Genomic DNA, 22,159 nt, shown 5'->3' with positions numbered 1-22,159 from the left:
GTGTCACCCCCACAGAGACAGTCAGCTCCGCTTCGAGGTCCCTGTGCCTTGTCATCCCACAGCACCCTACACCTCGTGGGCAATGCCATGGGGCGTGTGCCAGGGGTACCAAAACCCGATTTCTGGAACACAGCACAGGGCTGGTTTCAGGCTTACAAACACTCATCACCCTTGGAAACTTGAGGGAGAAATCCATTCTTATGTGAGCTACAGAAAAATAAATCACCACCGTCCCCCAAATCCAAGACTCTAACTCAGATTCAAGCACATTAACCGAGAGGCAGAAAGCTCACCTCGTTATCAATGGCCGATGCAAATTCCCTGATCGGTTGCTGAAATAACTGACCTCTGCTCAATAGTTTCAGTTCTATGATTAGAGGGAGCCTGGTTTTCTTCTGATTTTTTCCAGTAGGTCAGAGTTCGACCAAATACTTTCTATTCCCCTAATCTGCTAACACACAGGCCTCAAATAAGCTATAGAAATCAGCATTACACACAAAAGGAAAACATTTTCTAAACAACCTCGCTCACCTGCTTCTAACCAAGTTATTTGGAGCTCCTGTAGATTTAAAGCCAGCCCTGCTAAACGTTGCTCCTTTCTTTGCCTATAGATTTATTACACTCATTCCTTTGGGGAGGTTTTCTGTAAATCCATTATACTAAGTCTTACCAGTGGAAACAAAGATGAATAAGTTTTCTCCAAACAGCTATACTGCGAACTGCATCTTCCTGGCTAAACATAATTCAGTAATTACCCTATTAACATTTCTCAGCAAGAGGCCAGTCCACACATCTCGGAGGACTTTCCTAAGCACCACTTTTACTAATACTCTTCAAATTGATTAAAACTGACCGGAGTTTTGCTTGCAGGATCTGTTATTACAGAATGCTTTACTCCCTTTACTCCTGAAAGAAGCAAGTCAGAAGAAGATCAGGCCGGGAAGTGAAATGAGAGCCCCACATCCAACCCTCATCAGAAATAACCCAACAGGAGCACAGCGTTCATGCCCAAGTACAAGAGGGGATCTGAGTTTATTCTTTTTCTTTTTATTTGGAAAGACAGAAGGAAGGTGCTAAGCATGCCCCTGCTTTAAACAAAGTGCGTTTGTTGATCTCATCTTTCCCTCCTAGACCGACTTTAAGCCCTCCTTAACAAATTCAACAAATCCAGCTTATCGAGGCTCTGGATTTCAGTTTCTTTCTTCAGCCCATCACTCTCTGACACATGGCCACACAGCTTATCACACCACATTATTTAGGTATCTCTTAGGACCCTCGATGCAATATTTCAGCTGCTATCATATCAGAAGATGACATACAGCTGGTTTTCTGCAATCTTCAGGATCTACTCAAAGGCGGATGCGCGCTCGCATTAACAAGACATTTTTCTAGACTTCTGTAGAGCCGTGGTACAAAGGGACCTGAAGATTTATGCTAACATGGAGGTGGGCTGAAGAAGGAGAGGAGAAAACTCTGTTTTTATGCAAAGTTAGCACTCACGGAGATGCTGTCATTATGAAGTATCCTTTTGCCAGCACAACACCAGTGACAGCCTGAACATCCACGGTGTATAAAGTAACACGAGGGCTGCACAGGAGCTCTGAGCAGCAGGGAGGAGAGACCCAAAGTCAGCACTGTGTCCCCTTCACTGTCCCAGCTCATCCTCGGGCTCTGCAGCAGCCGAACGGCAGCGACGCGTTGTCTGCATCCGATGACTCGGCTGGGCAATCAGCTCCTTCTGCTCTCATCTCAACTCCTTTATCAGGCACTGAAGTGGAAGCAGGAGCTGACAGCTACCTCCGTGGTTATTTGAACGTGGCAGAGAAATCTGACAAACACTATTTGCCGAATTAAGTGCAGTCTAAATTAACAAAGAATTGGGATCCTTTCGCAACAGCTGGGGACTGGGGAAGTTTTCAGACATTTCGCAGGTAGTTGGAGTCAGATTACCCCGTTTGCTATTTAGAGGGTCAGTGTCACTTCTAACACCTCCAGTTTTATTTTCATGCCTAAGTATAAACGGAAATTATTTCCTTCTATCCACAGAATGGGGCTGTCCCCTCGCTCCCAAACTCCAACTCGTTTTAGAAGCACACTATTTACCCAACTCAGCCCACGATTTCCAAAGTGTCACCGCTGACTCCTCCCAAAATCTTCACCTCAGCTCTACGGGAGACAACCCCAAGGAACTTGTGATAGTTGTAACGAGGTGGTGCTCCTTTTAGGATGGAAAGAAACTTCCTTCCTGAATATTAAATCAGGCTTTAAGTTTAGCCAACCTCCTACGTCCGCTCTAATGAACTGGAAGCAAGTCAACAAAAAGACGGTTAAGTGTCTTATTACAGCATTTTCGTTCCAGACCTACTTACACACTAGAAGGAGCAAGCAAGCTCTTGTACCACAGAAACAGGACAAGGCAAAGAGCAAGCCATAAGAAAAAAAAAAAAAAAAAAAAAAAAAAAGCAAGAGAAGGAAGGATTGGGATGGAAGAGCAAAGCTACGCTAAGCGTCACCCTGACCTAAGCGATCTGATTTCAATCCCGAAGAGCACAGCTGCTCCTGTTCACCAGCAAGATGCAAAATCTTTGCCCTAAGCAGCAGGGAAAACCTGAAAGGCTCCAGAAGTTCTGTAAATCCATTCAGACAACTGAGACCTGTGGCAAACCCCAGTCACACAGCTAATTCTCCGTAGCACCCGTTTCCATTCAAACGGGCAGCGCTGATCTCAGAGACAAATGTCTCTTGGTACTCAACTCCATGGACATTTGTCTTCCACAACTTGAGCCCCAGTACAAAAGAGCTCACTAGAGTTCATTTTCCAGAACAAAGTTAAATTTACCAATTCACTAAAAGCCCTTTGCACACAGAAATCCAAGGAGGCCCAGCACACATTTAGGAGTCTGATAAGGCACCTCCAGCACACCTTCCTAATTTGCTAAAGACACTTTCTTGCCATGGACATGAATGACAAAACTTACACAAGCTCTGAAAAGAAAACAACACAGAGAGACATCACGTGAACTCTTCTGGAGGGGAATTCAGTTGGTTTCACCCAGGCAGAAAGCACCCACCATCAAGCGGAGGGGTAGCAGGCCAGAAAAGGAGCCCGTGCATTATCAGCTTCTCCCGTTCCAAAGCAACACAACAGGAAAGCTGTACGCTGTCCAGAAAGAAGTTATGGGTGAGTCTGTCTGGAGACGGACCTTCCTGCAACATTTAGGGAGGGAAGGAGGAGGACACGGCTAAATTGCAGAGCTAGAGATCCAGCCTCTGACTGCGCTACCTTACGCGGCTTTCCTCATTTTAAGCTATGCCTTAGTTCTCCATACATAAAATGGGAATAAATGTGGCACTGCAGGTTTCTACCCACTTGTGTCTGGCTGAAAGCTCCATCTGTATTTGAATATTTCAACATTTTGCAAATCTGTTTCATTCCCCCCCTCCCGGAATAAAGGGTGGCTGAACAGACTCACCGGACAAGCAAATTCCCATGGCCACCTACCACACGGGGTTGGTAAGGCCAAACCCCAGAGTTCAGGGCTCTGTAACACCCCAGGTGTCCAACGCTCCCAATTCTCCTACCACACAGCACCACGATGGAGCAGGACGCAGCCACGCTCACGGTAAAAGCGAGGTGCAGCTGTCGGAGGCCACCTCATCTCAGCACGCAGAGCTCCATCTTGTCCAGAGCAGCTGCTTGCCTTAATAAGAGCTGCGTGTCGGGGCCTGTAGTTTCTCCAAGCCACGTTTTAAGAAGCACATAGGCTCTTCCTTGCCTCTGCAGAATAACTGAATTTGTTTAAAAGCGTGTATAACGCAACATAAAGGAATGCCAGAATAATCCAAGTAATCTGAGGTTCGGAGCTCATTGACGGAAGGGATCATCTCAGGTTAAGTTAACCCATGACCAGTAAGGAAAACACAGTGCTCTGCCAGCCATCCTCACCTCCAAAACTGAGAGCTGGAGCTCTCAGCTCAGCCACGGACATCGCTGCTGCTCTGAGATGGGCCAGCCCCTGGTGCAACCATCTGCTAATACCTCCAGGAGCATCTCCAGCCACAGGCTTGCAGTCGATGCTCGCAGCACACCTCACACTGTGCCAGCATTAGCCCCAGCATCGTCTCGTTAGGAGCTACCTGGCACCCCTTAAGCTCTGTCCGTCCCTCCTGATCTCACCCCAGTATTTCATAGGAGGGATCTGACACGAGACAGGGTAGCAAGGCTCCGCTTTGCTAATAGGAAGAAGAAAAAGTTACTTCCCTTCTTATTACAGCAGCTGACAAATTTGGATGCTATTTTTGTGGGCTTTATTGAGCCTTCTCTTATTTTAGCCTTAAAATTCAGCCTTCAAGACTCCACTTTGGTTCCACGGAACCAAAAATATTTAAAATTGCAGTAATGACAAGTTACCATCTGCATTCACCAAGGATGCACTCGGTAACTTCGTAGCAAACAACAACCAATCTCCAGTATTTATACCCAAATGATCTATTTGCATCCCGAAAGCAGAGCTGCTGTCATGCCTATGTTGGCGAGAGGAGAAGAGGCTGGGGGAGATGAGAAGACTACGTAGGCAAGAAACGCAGAGCTGCAGCCAAGTCAGCTCCCAGACAGCAGCGAAGACACTGCGAGAGCCCTCGGCAAGCCAGCACTATCACGATTCAGGTACCTTAAACTCAGCAAGCCCAGCACAAATCCCAGCCCTGCAGTGGCCCAAGGTCATTGTCGTTGGAAAAAAATAAAATTAAAAAAAAATCCACCAGCCCTACATAGCTGATTATAGCAGTTGGGAGGCCTGGGTCTACCACCCTACGCTCGCTTCTGTCCTTGGGCTTCTACGCGCCACAAAATCCAGCTTCTTTTAAAGCCAAACGAACACCGTGGGGAGTTGCTGAGCGAGTTCGAAAGAGCGTGCTGGCAGCTGGGGAGAAGATACAAAAATTCAGAGCTGTGCCAATGCCATGGGGGGAGGAGGAACAACCAACGTTGCACAGTCTCTTCCCTGGTTTCAGGAACAGGTATAACAAGAAACTGCAAGACAACTCATATGAGAAAAGGAAGAGGAGGCATGACTGTACCTTGACAGCAGTGACAACTCCGAGCAGTTTATTGCCATTTGCAGAGCGATCAGATTTAAAGCTCCCATTAACACACGCTCACCATCCACTGCAGGCATCGCTGGTACTTTGACACGATGCGCTTCCAATACTCCGCGCTCATCATTAAAGCGGGTAAATCTACACCCTGAAGCTCAGCAGCAAATTATATCACGATCTCCTGATACAATATGCCTAATGAGTTATTCTCCTGAGCGCCCGGACCACAGATTTAGGGCCTTGCTCCGGAGAAGAGAAGGGAGGCGAGGGTTAAGGGCCGAACACAGTTGAAAGCCAATGAGGAACACTCGATTGCTTTGGGATATTTCACAGAACACTAATCACTTCATCTGATTTTAATTCCTGACACCAAATCAGCATATAGCTTTTCAAAGGAAATCTTGTCCTAGATTGCAAAGTAATCAATCACAATTAACGTGGAAGCAAGCTTTTGCAACGCTGCCATGCCTCGTGAACCAAACAGGAAGGCCGATGAAAGCATCTCGGAAATATTTTTGAAGTAGAGGCTGGGGAGACAATCCAGGAGAGCTCGCCAGCCACTTCTGTACGTCCACCAGTGGGTACTGGGAGACAAGCATCAGCCGAATGTTTTGCTTCTCCCAAGCATTACCCAAACAACTGCTTTTCAGACCATTTCTGTTACGAACCCCCACCAGATCCAGGCTCAGCACACTCACTACCTTCAAGTCTTTCCCCCACCAAACATGCCCCGTGCCAGGGGAGCCAAATTCTGCCCGGAGGCAACCAGAACTGACATTTCCAGTGAGATAATTTTTCATAAAACCAATGAAGAAAACCGTTCCGGGTGCAAGCCCGTGCCCAGAAATGAAGTGTGATCTGGCAGTTACAGTGCAGGGACAAGGAAAGCCCCTCTGAGAGGCAGAGAACTGCACTTCCTAGCCTCGCTGGTTATCATGAACTGAAAACTAGGAGATGCTTAAATGCTTCCTATGATAATACCGTCCAATTATCCCCACTCAATCTCAAAAAAAAAAAGAGCCCAACTCTGTCAAACACAGCAGTTGCCCTGGATCCTTTTCAGGGACTCAGGAGCACTGCGATTACAAGCCCCCTACACAACAGTAACCAAATGAGTTTGTTTGAAAAAAACCTTGACGAAAAGCCCCCCAGGCAGCTCCCCCAGCCCCAAGGGCAGGCCTGCAGAGCTCCTCACACCGCGTGCAGCTAACGCACAACCAAGAGGCCGTTTCGGGAACACGTGACGGCGCTCAGGGAACTGGCCTTGAATGCGAAGCCTTTTCCGGGGTGAGCAATGCCAGCTACAAAGTCAGATCCTTAACTCAGGGAAACAAAAAAAAAAAAAAAAAAACAAGCTGCAACTAATACCAGCACTTCTACCATTTCAATGTATCTTCTGCGCAGAGGTATGAGCTTTTCTTCAAACCATTTCACAAGAAGTATGTTTGAGGAAAGACCACCTCTCGTCTAGCACCAGTTTAATTATTTACATACAGTTAATGAATACCAGATTCTCCTCCTAAACTTGTACAGGGTGCATAGTCCTGCAGTCATTTGGACTTTAAATCCATCATCAGACTGTTAAGAAGAACGAAACTCAAAACAAGACTACAGAAGAATCCCATCCAGAAAAGTACAGAGCGAGCCTGCTGGGCTCTGGGACCCTGGAAGAGGTTCAGGTGGTAAAAGCAGGACAGTCCAATCCTTTCGGCACAGCCCCCAGCGAGCACAGCAATCTGGAAATAAAGGGAGACATTTTGCAATTTAACTAGCGAGCTTTTCCTCGAGGAACTGGGGGACAGGGGGAAAAGTCACACATTTGTAACTGGTTATCGTGTAACTTTTGCCTCCGATCCCAATACCTAAACAGACCAGAATAGGCAAAGATACTCAGTTGAGAGGACTTGAGACAGATTGTTTTTGTCATGTCCAATGTTAAGGATAACAAAGCACCAAAACAGACTGAGGAACCTGCATCACCTTCATCGCCGCCTGCCCTGTGCTTAGGTAGCGCTGATCCTGCCCTGGAGCAGGAGAACAAGCTAGATGACCTTCTGAATCCTGATCCAGCCCTCTGCCCGGTGAGAAAACCATCGTCACCCACAAAGACAACACAGGCAACGAACCGACAGCGAAACGCGCAGGCACCGCAGATCGCTCTGCACATTCCCCACCGAAACACATCAAAACCGGTGCCCTGAACCCAAAACAGAATGGCCGTTTCCAGCAGGTGCCCTGCCTCTTCTCCTTCTCAGACCGCATCCACGCTGCTGCAAGCACTGCTCCGACACGGGCAGCGCTAAGCACAAAGCCCAGGGCCGGCAATCGGAGCGGCGTGACGCACCGGGCCGAGAGCATCCCAAAACTCAGCCCCCGCTGGGGCACGGCGGGACTCCCACCGCAATGTCTGGAGGTGTAGCTGCAGCTGTGGCCTGAGCTCGGGTTTTAAAGCATTCCTGCTCAGCTATTCACAGGCAGGCTGCCAGAGCGGTGCTGACATCAGAAGGGAAATGGTAATTTTCAGGGTTTCTCTTAGTCAAACCTGAATGAAATCTCACAAGTGAGTGCATGGGGGGGGGGGGGGGGGGGGGGGGGGAGAAGTACTTGTTTAACCCAGTAATTCTCCCCAGGGGAAATTCCAGAGTCCTCCAAACTTGAAGAATTTCTCTTTGAGAAGAGTCACAGAATCTCTCAGGATGGAAAGTGACGGCTACCTCAGGCCATGGTCTGACATCAGCAACTGGCTGCTGCCACCGAAACACTCTCTCCTCCCGGTCACATGCCAGAAAAAAATGTGAAAGTGTAGCTCGGTCCCCTCTGGTTTGTCACAGGGCCAAAAACACCCGTGCTGACACAAAACACGGGGCCAGCCCACAGCAGAACAAGCAGCAGAGGTCTGCTCCGCACCAAGGGGACACTGCCTGCGTCGGGGCCTCCTGCAGCTTCTCCAAGAACTACTCCCCATGTCTAAAAGGCAGCTTCTTGGGATAGTTCAGGCATATTATTAATTATCCAAGAGCAACAGGAAGTTACTCAAGCTTTAAAAAAAAAGGAAAAAAGGAGAAAAAACATTAGTAGCAATTTAATACGTCCTTGAAAGAGGTTCAATTGCTATAGGTAACTCACAGAAACGGTGACATGCTGGTTATCGCATGAAATGCCAGTAACGGGAATGGAGCGGTAGCTTTTCAGGGTTATTTACACAAACTGATTTTTCATGGAAATTTCACAGGAATTAGCGCGCGCACTCTCCACCACCTCGCTCCCCCAGAAAGAAATTTCTTTACCGTGAGTGTTTACGGAACAAAACGATCCCTTTCTTGACTTGCTCCTACCCACTTGTCCCCTCCTTTCTCACCCTCAAAATAAGAAGAAAGAAGATTAGAAATTAGATTCTAGCTACAGCTATCATTTTACCCTGAACATACAAAACATTATTTGCTGTGAAATTCGGAAGTAGCTTTTATTGAGTTTACCTGTCATTATGTAGTATCCTTTACATTTCACTACGGAAAGCTCAGGCCTACATTGTGTAAATACTTACTGAGCTGTGACTGCAACTCAGAAATACTCCAGGAAGAACACCATGGCAAACACGGTAATGCTCTTCTTGACGTACTCCAAAAAAAAACCTCAAAAACGCTCAAGTTGCATGACTGAACTGCTGAGTTATAAGCTGAGAGTGCAGGTGCACAGAGGAGTAAGAACTGGGAACCCCTCCCTCATCCATATGTTAAAACGTATTATCACATCTGATTAAGACACTACAGGAACTGGTAAAATATGTACATGAGCTCAGCCCTGAGAGAAGCAGCTCCTCCTGTTCCAGCCCTGCTTCTTTCACTCTACGAGCCTCTGCGGACAGGCTGAGGTGCTGCTCCTCTAAGTGCATTAAAAGGGTCTTAAGGATGCATTCAGCTCAAGCCATGCACTGGGGAAAGAACCATGGCCTCACGCTTCAAGCACAGGATGAGCCTCACAAGACCCGTACTCCATCCTCAGCCCTGTCCCAGCTCCGTGCCTCACCTTGGCAACTTCCCACATCGACATCTCGGCTGCTTCCACCGAAAAGCAGTCGCTGCAAGAGCGCGAGAGCTTACGTTCCTCCTCTACATACCAGGGCAGAACAAATGACTGCCTGAAGCCTACGGTTTCCACGGAATTTCAGCCTCAAGAAGAATAAGCGTACACTCAACCCAGCAGAGATGACATTTAACTTATGATTGGAATTTTACTGGAATCGGTTTATAAATACAGCACGGCCTTCCTGAGCCTGCAGAAAACACGCGAGGCCTCTCGCTAGGTGACCAACTTCACCGCTTTTCCAGCCACTAAAATGAAAAACAGAAAGTCACCATCGGCCTCCCGAATGGCACCCAGAACAGGTGGACGGCAGGGACCCAGACGGAACACGTCAGCTTTGGTCCAGCGTGCCAAAGAAAACTGCTTTTTTTTTCCTCCAATCCCACCTGTCACTCACTTCAGGCTGGAGATTTATCGCTTTGGCTAACAGACATCCAGTATAGTTTTACCAGTGCGTGTGCATAACCTCCTAATAAATTAAAGGCTGAACTTCTGGAAATCAGCTCATGGCAGAAAAAAAAAAAAATAAATGAAAATACTTTTGCAGGATTTCTCCCCAATAACCCTTTGTTTATGGACCCTTCCAGAAAAGAAAGCAGGTTGGCCCTAACAGCAACTTTAATGCCGCCAAGCTTATCTTTTTCATTCTCCCCCCTGCACTTACGCCTGCCTGCCTTCGGTTTCTGCTTTGCTGCTGCCCGAGAGTTTCAAACATTCTTGGCAGGAATTGGGCAACGGCATGCTGATGAGCTTTTCCCCAGAGCAATCCATCACACAGGAGTTGCAATTCAAAAAAGAAATCAAACTGACTAGACAAAGAATTTCAAATCCACCCGGTAAAAACTGGAAAGGGCATCCTTCTCTAGTATTTTAATTACGGAAGAGCACGGATTCAGATTTGTGGGGCAAAAACTGGATTTCCAAGCTGGTGGCGTTCCTTTGAAAAGAGCAGACAGAAAAATGGTGGAAAAGTCGCGTATGAGGTAACAGTAAGATAAAACGAACAGCTGCACTATTTAGCCTAATTTTAGACTCCAGTTTCTCTCCGAAGGAAAGCTGATGTGTTTTGCTTTGTTTTTTTTAAATAGGGTCTTCACGTTAAAACTTCTGTAAGATAATATCCATTAACCAGTGCTCTCAAAAAAGACTAGACTAAAAAAAACGATGAACACAGCAAATTTAGGGGACCAGTAACACAGATATATAACAGCATTTGAGTCGCATGCTTCCCCCCAGTTTCTAGTACCACCTATGAACAGGGGAGAGGCTCTGCGTATCAGCTGAGCAGTCACATCAGGAAAGAGAAGTCTTAGCAGGTAGAACAGCTTGAACTGGACTGATAGTTTTAGGAAATGGGCAGGCGTTCCCACCAAAAAAAAAGAAATATGACCCAAAAGTCAGATGTACAACCTTCCATAAAGCACGGCTCTGTCTTGCAACCACCACGGTGATTACAAGAGGCACCAGATGTAGAAACCCTCCCCTAGTACAGCTAATAAATAAGGATTGACAGAACATTTAATTTATACTTAGCAAAAGGCAGGTGCCAAGCACTACTAACCCCGTTTCACGGAGGGGAAAAAATGAAAAATCAAAAAGGACGGCACAATCACGTTTGCCCAAAGTTTCATGGTAAACTAGCGGGGACAAGGGCAGGAAAACTAAGCTGCAGTTGAGCATCAGAACTGATGGTTAGTGTCCCGTGTCCTAGCTCACACGTACCCTGCCCAAATAACACTAGTCACCATAAAACCAAGCATCATGACGACGGTATTTCAGAAATCAAGGTGCTTAACAGAATCGGGCAACAACGCCTGGTCTACCTCAGCCTACTCTAAGAAGTAAGCCTGTAAGATCTTCAGCATCCACATCAGAATTAACTGCAGTATTTCTTACAACAGAAGACAACCCCCACCTTTTTCTACTTCTTTTAACACAGAGAAAATCTGAAGTCGCCCATTCAGAGGTGAAGCCTGACCAGAAAAAGATGCAGCACCCCCGTTTTCATTGGAAAGCCCTCGTGCGTACTGCATCTCGCAAGCAATTCGAGGCCTCCTAACGCTACCATGCTAAGCAAGGAAAAACCCCGCGCTCCAAGCCAAGAGGAGCCAGGTCTCAATTGCAGATTCCAAGATATCACAGCTCATTGGCAGCACAGAGCCATTTGGTGCCAATTTAGTTTAAAAAACATATTTTCAACAACATTTTTCATGCCTCGCTTACCGCTAAAGTTGAGATCTAAGTCAACAAAACATAACTATTGTATGGCAACGGGCCCAAGAGCGTTTTTTATTAGCATAGGATTTTTAAACTGACTTCACTGAACTTACAACTGCGGCCTGGAGACGACGGTGCACCTACGGGGAGGTTATCCAACGCGCCGATGGTTAATAAAATCCAAACACATCTCCCATTACAGGAGACATCGTTTGCCGTAGTAAAAGCGTGTGCCACGAGAAATGCCCACCTCTTACAGGGAGGGAAGTGCTTTCTCTTGAGCAGTTTCCTTTAGGTCCCAAGACGCTGGGAAAGCCAGCTTGTTATTAGGAACGGCTACACGCTCTGAGGGGAAGTGGAAACAAATGCACGACAGAGCTGTTAGTAAAATGGAAAAACTGAAAACTAAGATCCCAAGCCTGGTTCCTTACGAGTCATTCCCACAGAAAACCACAGATTTCTCATCCCACACGCTGTAAAAGCAGGCATTCTCATCTCTTGACCCTGCTCCACATTTCCCAGCTGTAAAGGTCAGCTGAAACAGACACGAAGCCCCTAAACCTCCAACCCAGTCCCTGCAAACACAGAGCACACCTATCTTACGGGGGCTCCGGGAAGCACCACGCTCCTGGGGCCAGCCAGTGAGCAAAGGTCCGTGAGGGCTACAGACCATCCCTATCAAGTGATTGTGCTCTTAGTTTATTACAGGAAACAACTTTCACGCCAGAAATTACTTCGTCTTTCTTGATGAGCAGCGTGATGAAACTCCCCTTATGGCATCATTCATAAATCCTACCACGTGTGGAGAATTAAAGGCACTCCTCTTCGCTGCTCAGGACGGCTTCCCAGCCCCAAAACCTCAGGTTAATACCCCAAAAGCTCCTGAACGTAGGAACCCCATGCTCTTCCCACATCACCTTCTCCAGGTTTGCACCAAGAGGCACCTCTCTTTGTAGTGGGTCAGATGAATTACGCTCGCCTCTCGCTCCCCTACAGTTCCTCAGAAGTTAGGGCTAAGTACCCACTCTGTTCTCCGCTGCACAAGACAAAGGAAAGACACGAGCTTTAAATCCTTCCAGCTGAGGGAATTTAACAGGCCACACACCTGAAGGAGGCTGTTATTTGGAATGGAGTTATATTATCGTTATTAATTAACCGTTTCTTGTGAGCGGCTCAGAAGACAGGTGGAAGCTTTTCGCATCCTGCCAGATGAAAGGCCTTTTTCCTTTTTAACAGCAGAAAAAAGGAATTGTCAGTCTGAGTCCACTAATCCTTCATGCAAAAAGGATTTGGGGGGGGGTTGGTTTGGCTTTCAGGGTGGGAGAGTTGTTGGTTTACTTTTTATACGCTATTTGTACCATCTGAAGTTAAACTAATCCTCAGAACAGCTATTCATTAATAATTCCAATTAATGAGACTAGTTCCTCGGATATTGACATACAATGCATCAACAGCTCCCAGAATCACATCAGTTTCACTTTCCGGGACAAAAATGCAATCCAAAGACATCTCCCATTGTACCAGAACAGACAGAAGTACGCTTTTGTCAGATACACAGCCTACTAAAACCCCTGCTTGAAAAGTTCGGACATCATATTTTAGCAGACATTTCATCTCGATTTACATTTGTCAGGATACAGAAAGCCCCTTCAAATAACCATGTGAGCATCCGTGACATTTGTCCGAGGTTCCTCTATGCCTGTATCCCAGGTATGCACGAACGTAATCCCGAGGACCCGAAATCTCCGCTCAGCACAGCCGAAAGCTCACCACCCGCTGCCATCGGGCAGGTCGATGACCACAGAGATAAGAGCCACTCTCTCAGACAGCAGCGTTGCCGTCTGACAGAAAGGACGGGTGAGTAACTCAAGATGCTGAAGGAGGCTGCCTTCAGCAATCAAGGAACAAAAATTAAGCAGTTTTCAGATTGACACCAGAGAAGCACTGAGTAAGAAGGGAAACTCTGGAGGCTGCATGTCACGCTACGTGGTATCAAGTGTCTCTGACCCAGGGCCTGAAGTTAGAGAAAAGTACACAGAAAGAAAAGGGAAGTCTGTCAGTCCTGCACGAGGCCACGACAGGCCTTGGGGATGCACGTTTAAACACAGAGAGTAACCTCTTTTTAATCAAAGCTTCCAGATACCAGCATCTCCTTTCCCTGTATCTACAGTATCTGACGTATGTACTGTACTGCTTTCTCCTCTGCCCTTTTTCTGGCCCTCCATATTTCCAGCAAGCAGGAAATTCTACGCATACAGCAATAATTTTAATTTTCAGGCTTGTTTTTCCTATTTGTTTTCCTTTGCAAAACTAGGAGTTGGGACACTGTGGAGTCTGACCACAGCAAGAACTTGCATGTCCATCAGATCTCCCTCTAAATGAAAGTGAGGGTCAGGCAGTGTCAGTGCTTACTCAAAGAAAGTCAAAATGTGCCCCGATACATATGGTTAGAACCCTCGGCCTGTCCTCTGGTAAACCTCCCAAAGGAATGTAAATTGGTAATTGACCATTTCCAGCGCTTCCACCCCAAGTTTGGTTTTGATTGCTTTGTTGGGTGTGTTTTTCTTTTTTTTGTCCATTTTTTTCATTATTAAGGCTGCGATACACCACAGAAACCCCCCACATCTCCATCTCAAAGCACCCTAACAGCCCCAGTTTTGAAAAGGGCCAAAATCAGCCAGGAACAAAACGCATCCTCAGACCCATCAAAGAAATCATTTATAACCAAAGGGAAAGTCGCATAACCAAAACAAACAGCAAGCCCATTGTGCGGAGAAGCCCTGCCACTGTTCTGACAACACAGACTCTTATTCCAGGCCGCAATCAAACATCACAAGCAAAATAAACCCAAGGTACAAACAAAAATGCCATCGCCTCCTCTTTTGTTTCAGGCACAATGCGACGAGGCCGGGCTGGCTGGGATGGATGCGGGGCTGCCACCCGAGCTCCTCAAGGTCACGGCCAATTTCTGCTGGGGGGTTGGTAAAGGAGGGAGGGGGGGGGGGGGGGGGGGGATGAGGATGAGGAGGCGGCGAGCGGCAGGGCCGCTTTGGGTCGGGGCTGGCAGAAAAGGCGAGTGTAAAAGTTTATGAGCTCATCAGGATTGTTGTACCATTACATCAGAGGCAATTATAAATGGCCAAGAGCAGGAGATGGGGAGCCAATCAGATCACAGATAGGATGTCAACCTAAGACCAACTGTCTCCTGGCTTTGACAGAAGGATTTTACCTCCATAATTCAAATCCCAAACCAAAGCGATCTGCGCTTTACTACTCCCATCGCCGAGCTGCTCACCGCCTCTCCCCGCCGCCCGCCCGACCTCCGGGCCTCCCGCGGGGGGAAACGCGGCCCCGACGAACCGGGCCGAGCCCCGGCGACCCCGGAGGGCTCTCGGCGACCCCCGACACGAGGGGCTCGGCCCCCCCCCCGGGGAAGGGAACCGGGGCCTCGGGGCCCGGCCGGCGGCGGAGGCGCTGCCGTGGCCCCGCCGTTGTCCCCACGCGGGCCGCCCGCGAGCCCCGACCCCGGTTGCGGCCGCCGCCGCCGGGCCGAGCCCTACCGGGGGGGGGCGACCGCCGGACCCCCTCCCACCGGGAGCCCCCCGGAGCCTCCCCCCCCGAGGCAGCCCGCGGGACGGCGGCGGTTCCCCGGGAGCCTCGCACAAAGGCTGGGGAGGGAGGAAGGGAAGGCAGCGAGGCAGCCATTTTAGAGCGAGCCAGCAAAGCACAGACAATGGCAGCTCCCCAGCAGCGCCGGCCCGCCGGGGGGGGACCCGCGGGACAAGCAGCTGCCCCCCAACACCCCGGGACCCCCCTCCCCAGCCGCCCCCCGGCCCCTCGGGGTCCCCCAGCGTCCCCCCCCACCCCCCAATCGCCCCCCTGCACCCCCCGCACCCTCCACGCCGGCCCCGCCGTTACCTGCTGGCTCCTGCCGAGGCTCTGCCCGCTGCCGCTGCTGCTCCCGGGGCTCATGGGCGCATGGTGGCTCCTCGGGGGGGCTCCTCCGGCCGCGGCCCAGCCCTGGCTGTTGCCCCCGCCGTACTGCGAGACCATATCCGCGGCTGCCGGGCCCTTGGCTGCTGCTGCTGCTGCTGCTGCGGCCGCTGCTGCTGCTCCCCCGTCCTGCGGCCCGCCGCTATAGTCGCCCCCGGGGTACCCCTGGTAGCCGCGGGCGGAGCTGGGGGAGGTGAGGAGCTGGTTGAGGGTGGGGGTGGCGGTGGGCTGCGGGGTGGCGCCCCCTCCTCCTGCTCCGCCGCCGGCCGCCGAGGGCCCCATGACCCCGAAGCGCTGCTGCTGGAAGGCGGCGGCGGCGGGGGACTTAGCCCCGGCGGAGCTCTGAGCGCTGCCCCGGGGGGAGCTCAGGGCGTAGGCCTGGGGGGGAGGCGGGTAGGAAGCGGCGCTGCGGCCGGCCGCGTAGTAGGAGTTGTACTGGTGGTTGGCGAAGCCGTGCTCGGCGCCGCCGTGCGAGTTCTGGGGAGGGGGCGGCCCCGCGGGGGCTCCGGTCGGCCCCGGGTAGGGCTGCTCCAGGCCCCCGCTCTGCAGCGCTGCCATGCCAGGGCTTTGTTGTCCGCCATGTTGGTGGAAGGCAGCGGCGGCGGCGGCCGCAGCAGCGGCGGCGGCGGCGGCGGCCTGGGCGCCCCGGCCGTAGGGCTGCCCGAAGCCGTAGGCTGGCGGGGGCAAGGCGGCCGGGTGGGAAGGGGGAGGCTGCTGCTGCTGCTGCTGCGGCGGCTGCTGCTGCTGCTGCGGCGCCCCCACCCCGTCGCTGCTGCCGCCGCCGCCGCCACCGGGCGGCTCCGGGAGGTTATTGTTCAGGGTGGCGGCGGCAGCGGCGGGCCTGGGGCCCGGGTTCCCGTTCGAGCTCTTCAGGTCGGCCTCGGCCCCTGCGCCCCCTCCGTTGCTCTCGGCCCCGTCCTGCAGCTCCTTCCCCGGGGGGCCCTCGCTCTCCGCCTGCTTCTCGCCGCCGCCGCCGCGCTCCGCCGCCGCCTCACCCCCCGCCTCCTCCGGGGGACAATCCCGCTGCTGCTGCTGCTGCTGCGCCTCCGCTTTCTTCAGCTCGGCTGGAGCCGGGGCGCCCAGGCTGCTGGCGGCGGCGGGGGCGACCTGAGCAGCCATGATCCCCCCTCCCCACCCAGCCGCCCCCCGCCCCCCCCCCGGGCCGGTCCCGGTCCCGGTCCCGGTCCCGGTCCCCCCCCCCCCCCCCCGGAGCTGCTCCCTGCCTGGCCGGCCGGCGTGAGGCCTCGCTGCTCTGCTGCTCCCCGCTCAGGCGGCGGCGGGCTCTTCAGGGCAGCGGGGGCTCATTCCCCCCCGGCCTGCTCGGCGAGGCGGGGAGGGCTCCGCTGGGCTGGGCTTCCCGGGGCCTGGCCCCGCTGTACCTCCTCGGTTGCAGCCGGCGGAGAAAGGGGAGGAGGAGGAGGAGGAGGAGGAGGAGGTGGGGGGGGGGGGGGGGGGGGGAAGAAGAAGAAGGAGGAGGAGGGGTGTTGGGGGGGGGGGGGGGGGCAGACCCGGGACGTAGGGGGCTCGAGGAGCGGGAGGGAGGGAGGGGGGGGGGCAGCGGCGGGCGAGGTGGGAGCCGTGCCCGGAGCCGGGCCGAGCGGCGGCGGCTGGGGCCGGGCTGGGGCGAGCAGCTCCCGGCTGGGGCGCGCCGAGCGGGGCTCACTCCGGCACGAGGCTCAGCGCTGCCATTTTACCCAGCGCCGAGGCCGCCTGCCAAACCCGGAGCGGAGCGCGGCGCGGCCCGGACGGGAGCCTCCTCCTCCTCCTCCTCCCTCCTCCTCCTCCTCCCTCTCTCTCTCTCTCCTCGCTCTCTCTCTCTGCCCCCCCCCCCCCCTCCCCTCCCATCACAAAGGAGGAGCGGGGCCGGCCCCGGCCGCTCGCGGCTCGGCGCGGCGGAGCTGCCGCTCGCAAAACCCGCGGTGGATTTCGCGGAGTTGAGAGCCGGGGAAGGGGGGGGGAAAGGGGTGCTGGGGAGGGAGGGGATGGAACGGGTCGGGATGAAGCGAGCGAGGGTGAAGCGAGCTGGGCTCAACCGGGCCGGGCTGAAATGGGCTGGGCCGAACCGGGTCGGGTTGAACCAAGCTGGGCTGACCCAGGCTGAAATGGGCTGAGCTGAACTGAACTGGGCTGAACTGGGCCAGGTTGAACCGAGCTGGGGTGATCCAGGCTGAACTGAACCGGGCCGGGCTGAAATGGGTTGAGCTGAACTGAACCGGGCTGAACTGGGACAGGCAGAACTGAGCTGGGCTGATTCAGGCTGAGCTGAACCGGGCCGGGCTGAACTGAACTGGGCCAGGCTGAACCAAGCTGGGCTGATCCAGGCTGAAATGGGCTGAGCTGAACTGAACTGGGCTGAACCTGGCCGGGCTGAACCGAGCTGGGCTGATCTGGGCTGAACAGAACCAGGCCAGGATGAGCTGAACTCGGCTGGGCTGAACTGGGCCAGGCCAAGCCAAACTGGGCTGAAATGGGCTGATCTAAACCAGGCCCGGCTGAACCGAGCTGGGCTGATCTGGGCTGAACGGAACCGGGCCGGGCTGAAATGGGCTGGGCTGAGCTGAACTGAACCCGGCTGGGCTGAGCTGGGCCGGGCTGAGCTGAGCTGGGCTGAACCAGAACCAAGAAGCGAGCAAATTTTGCCTGGGGAGCCAGCGGAACCAGGGCAGGAGGAAGTCCCCCAGCATCAGCTGGGCTTATCCCGCTCCAGTCAGAGGCCCTGCTCGGGAGGCAGCCCCCCTTGCCTTGCTAGGATGGTGAGGCCGTGGTTCCCACCATCAGCAGGCCACCAGCCCACCTCCCGGGGACAGCAGTGAGGGCACATGGCTGCGTTGCTCAACACTAGCTCTGGATTTTCGGCAGGGAAGACGGCCCGTGGGTTAACGAAGCGCCTCTTCTTTGTCCCTAGAAATTCCATTTAGAATTAGCCTTTGCAAACTATTAAGGATTGTCATTTCCTCTCCGCTGGTTGTGTCCCTCTGGAAAGAAGAAAAAAAAAAAAGAGTTGGCGGCGCGCCATGACAATAACTGCACACACGGACATCCAAGAAAGTCCGGTTCCCGCTCCTGCCAAAGCGACAGCAGTGGGCAGTGAACCAGGAACTCCCTCGGGGTGGCTGAACGGGGACAACCACAACCACCTGAACGTGTCTAGACACAACACATTGGGCAATGGGACGGGATGCTCCCGCCGTCTCAAAGGATAACGAGGTGCTGGAGCTCCCCAAATGTCCACGGGTGAACCAAACTAGGCCACGTTCTTCTGCAACCACTTCAGGCCCAGTTTCCCACCTCCTCCATCCCCACAGCCTTTCTCACAGTGGGAGGAGGGAGGAAAGAAATGTACCCAGAGCTTGGTCCTAGAGCCAGGTCCCCTATCCTGTCCTGTTCCAGTGGGTCCTGTGGTTGCAATTTTTACTTCAGATTCTACAGGTCTGTGGGAAAGAAACAAAAATATGAGTTATTCAGGTTATAAAACACAAGCTCACAGAAATTAGGAAATGGTTGCCCAATAAAAATAGCAGTCATATAGTTCAGCTCTCCGTCTATGTACTGGATCAGGACAGCTGGGCAGGAAGGTGTCTCCTCTGGCATAGGGAAGTATTTGGCAAAGCCAGGTGGAAGTCAACACAACTTCACAGAGAGAAAACACCAGAAAACAACAGGTAAGGAGTCAAAGGAAGCTTCTGAGATGCAGGCTTCCATTTTAGACCACCTTGAAACAAAACTGGGGCAGAAGTAACCTCGATTACCAGAGTTACAGTGATGAAGGCCCGAAGCTTGGCCCAAGCCTAACAATCAGCAGGCCGCACCACAAGAAATCCCATTTTAACACCACTGAGGACAGTGGGGAAAACTGGGTCCGGAGCAAGAGGCAAGCCAAGGCACAGAAGGACGGAATCAGTGCCAGTGCTCCAGGCCTGTTAGGGACGAAGTGAAGATTTCAGTGCCTACTGCTGTCAACTCAACCCTCACCCTCACTGTAAAACTTATCGTATAAAATATTTATTATCCAGAATGCAGGTGGCAGAACAAAAGGGTTTCTTCCAAAGCTGAAAGTGGGAGGGGAGGCTGGATGGGGCAATAAATAGCAAAATTTTAACTGTATTCTGGAGCAATAAAGTGCCCTGCAGGCTCCTGGACAAAGCCTTTTGCCACTTTACAGTCTTTACAGTTGACTGTGCAGCGTGGAGCAGATTCCCTCATAGTAAATTGGTCAGTCAGTCTTCCTCCACAGCGGTAAATAAACTATTAGAAAGCAAAGGGTCATAAATGATGGCATCTGTGTTGTGATATGAAAAGCCTTCAAAGGCCTTCATGAAGTTTGGAGCCTCAGCTCAGTGCTAGAATCTCCCAGGTGAAGTCCTGTGGCTTTACCGGGACCATGCAGCAGAACTGCCAAGGTACTCTTCGTCAGAAGAGTTTGAAAACTGGGGAAAATGCTAGAACGGAAAGTTGATCTACGTGCTGTCTTTGGAGGAGCCTCTGTTACTTGATCAAACCCGACATTCTAGAAAAAGCAAAGAAGCAGAAGGAAAAACTCCTTCAGCACATCAGGCCCGACTCCCTCAAGTGAGCTCCTGTGGCTTTATTAATGCCTATGGTGGGCTCTAGTGGACCACAGCACCAAAATACTCTGTTTAGATGTTTTGTTTACTACAAGAAAAACCCAACTGGAAGCAATTCTGCCATTTAGCTCCAGATCAGTCTCAAGCAACAATCTCCTCAACTCCAAAGCTACATTCTGCTTCGGGAGGCAAAGCCCTGCTGTCCAGCTGAGCCCCACCATGAGTTCACTGGCTGCAGATCAGGAGCTGCAGTTTCAGCCCAGGGGCACCCAAAGACTCCACGCTCCGAGGTACCCCACGTGTCTCAGGCTTTTGGAATCTTCTTCAAAGAGCGCTAGGGCAGACTATGAAACCTGGTGTTGACTGTAATGTGAAAAGCAGGCTGGATTCCCCAGCCACCCACACAGTAAGGAGACACTCACTTTACCAAATGTTTGTGAAAGCTGAAGCAGATTTTGGAATATGCCTCATCAATGAGGCCCTGGCACTTCACTAAATAACTGAGGCGTTCAATGAAATTCCAGCCATGGGGTTTGGAAGGCAGATGACGGAACAGTTCTTAACAACATTTCCACCTAAGAGCTGAAAATCCTCCTGCTGCTTGTGCCATCCCGTGGCGAAACTACCCAGCTCTGCACGACGGGACGAGACTTTGCGACACGTCAACGCTCTTCCCAGCCCCAGTGCTCTTGGCTGAGCCGCGTATGGCAGTTGGTCGTCTCTTCCCCATCTCCCGAAGTGCTGAGCACGCTTTCTTCCACGGCAGGCTCGGCCCCGAGCTGCTCAGATGGGCTGGGGAGCCAGCTCGGCGCTCTCCCCTGGCAGCGCAGGCCGCCACCGCTAGGCTGGCTCCTCCTGAGCCCAGCGGAGTCTCCTTCATGGAGGTGGCCGTGCCATTTAACCCAGCGCTAAGGCGGCGAAGGAAACCTGGTGTAGATTATAGAGTACTAGAAACAGGAGTAGCGTCTCCCCCATGAGAAAAAAAAATAAAAAATAAAAAAAAAAGGCTCTGCCAACTGTGTGATGGCAAATATGGACTGAATCGTTGACATGGAAACCGGACTAAAGTCAGCCGCGCTCCCTCACGCTCGCACACACACAAGTTATCATTATCCCCAGCCTTTCAACTTGCTACAAACGTGGACTGGATCAGCACTTCGGGAATTGGGCAGAGTTTCTCTAATAAAGTATCGGGTAGCTCGGCCACGCTCGAATGAAACGCGCTGAGGAGCAATTAACGTAGTTGGGTGAAGAAGGATGCTCTTCCATTTTCCTGAAAGGCACAGTGTGCTGAGATATGCAGACTGGACCCAAGAACAAGAGACCCATCTATTATAATTCACAGAGCACGCCGCAAAATATGGAATGGAACGAGGAAAGGTTATCGACGGTCCCTCGGCTTATCTGAGAGTAGTTTTGCTAAAGAAAATTACATTTCCTGCAAATATGTTTGCATTTGTCCAGCCCATTCTTTCCAGTCTTTTAGCCACTATCATATCTAGGTTAAGCACTCTCGTCGCAGCTTCATAACCACTAAGATTAACGTTATTGGAATTATTTGTTTGCCGTGAGTGGCTAATGTGCTGGGGCATTGTGCGAGACAATGCTTATTTATCCTCTTAAAAATATGTCAAGATAGTGTATAATCTCCCTCTCCAGGGCTGACACAATGGCACAGGGGCACGCTGCGAAGTGGAGTTTTCAGCAGAAGGTAACTCCGCCAGCTCGCAGCAGCACAGCTCAAAGGCAGGAGCGGATCGCAGGCTGGATTTGCAGCTTTCCCACCAAAAAGGGCACGGAGGGAAGGGAGGGAAGGGAGCGAGCCCCTGCCCCCGCCGCGCCGCCGGAGCCGGCCGCTAGCATCCGACGGGAGCGCTGCAAAACTGCAAAACTTTGGATGCGCATGGAGGGAAGGAGGAGGGAGGGAGGAAAGCGGAGCGGGGCTGGCTGGGGGAAAACGCACGATTTTTGCAGCCCTCGCTAGGAGGAGGAAAAAGCGAAGCGGAGTCGGAGCGGAAGGGAAGCGGCGCAGAGCCCGCAGCGCATCCTGCTCGCGGGTCCAGGCTGCGGAGCCGGAGCAAGTTTGGGTGCACACGTGGGCGGGGGGGGGGGGAGAGGGGAGAGCAGCTCGCCCCCGGCATTAAAAACGAAAAGAGTGGAAGTGGGATGTCAGAATTTCCCAGGGAGAATTCACTGATGTTCTG

General features: G+C 52.1%; 1 protein-coding gene across 1 annotated transcript in view; it reads right to left on the bottom strand.

Moving 5' to 3' along the window:
* The window catches only part of ARID1A (AT-rich interaction domain 1A), a gene marked incomplete at its 5' end in the record, with an annotated part of 60,743 nt that extends 44,234 nt beyond the window's left edge, over positions 1-16,509 (bottom strand). Inside the window, one exon of the mRNA XM_084300513.1 lies at positions 15,316-16,509. Within this exon, the coding sequence (XP_084156639.1) occupies positions 15,316-16,509 (1,194 nt within the window). The remainder of the gene's footprint in view (positions 1-15,315) is intronic.
* Positions 16,510-22,159: the final 5,650 nt, after the last annotated feature.

This window comes from Netta rufina (assembly GCF_964035555.1).
Source record: "Netta rufina genome assembly, chromosome: 23".
NCBI classification, from domain to species: Eukaryota; Metazoa; Chordata; class Aves; order Anseriformes; family Anatidae; genus Netta; species Netta rufina.
This window is presented reverse-complemented; position numbering and strand designations above follow the sequence as displayed.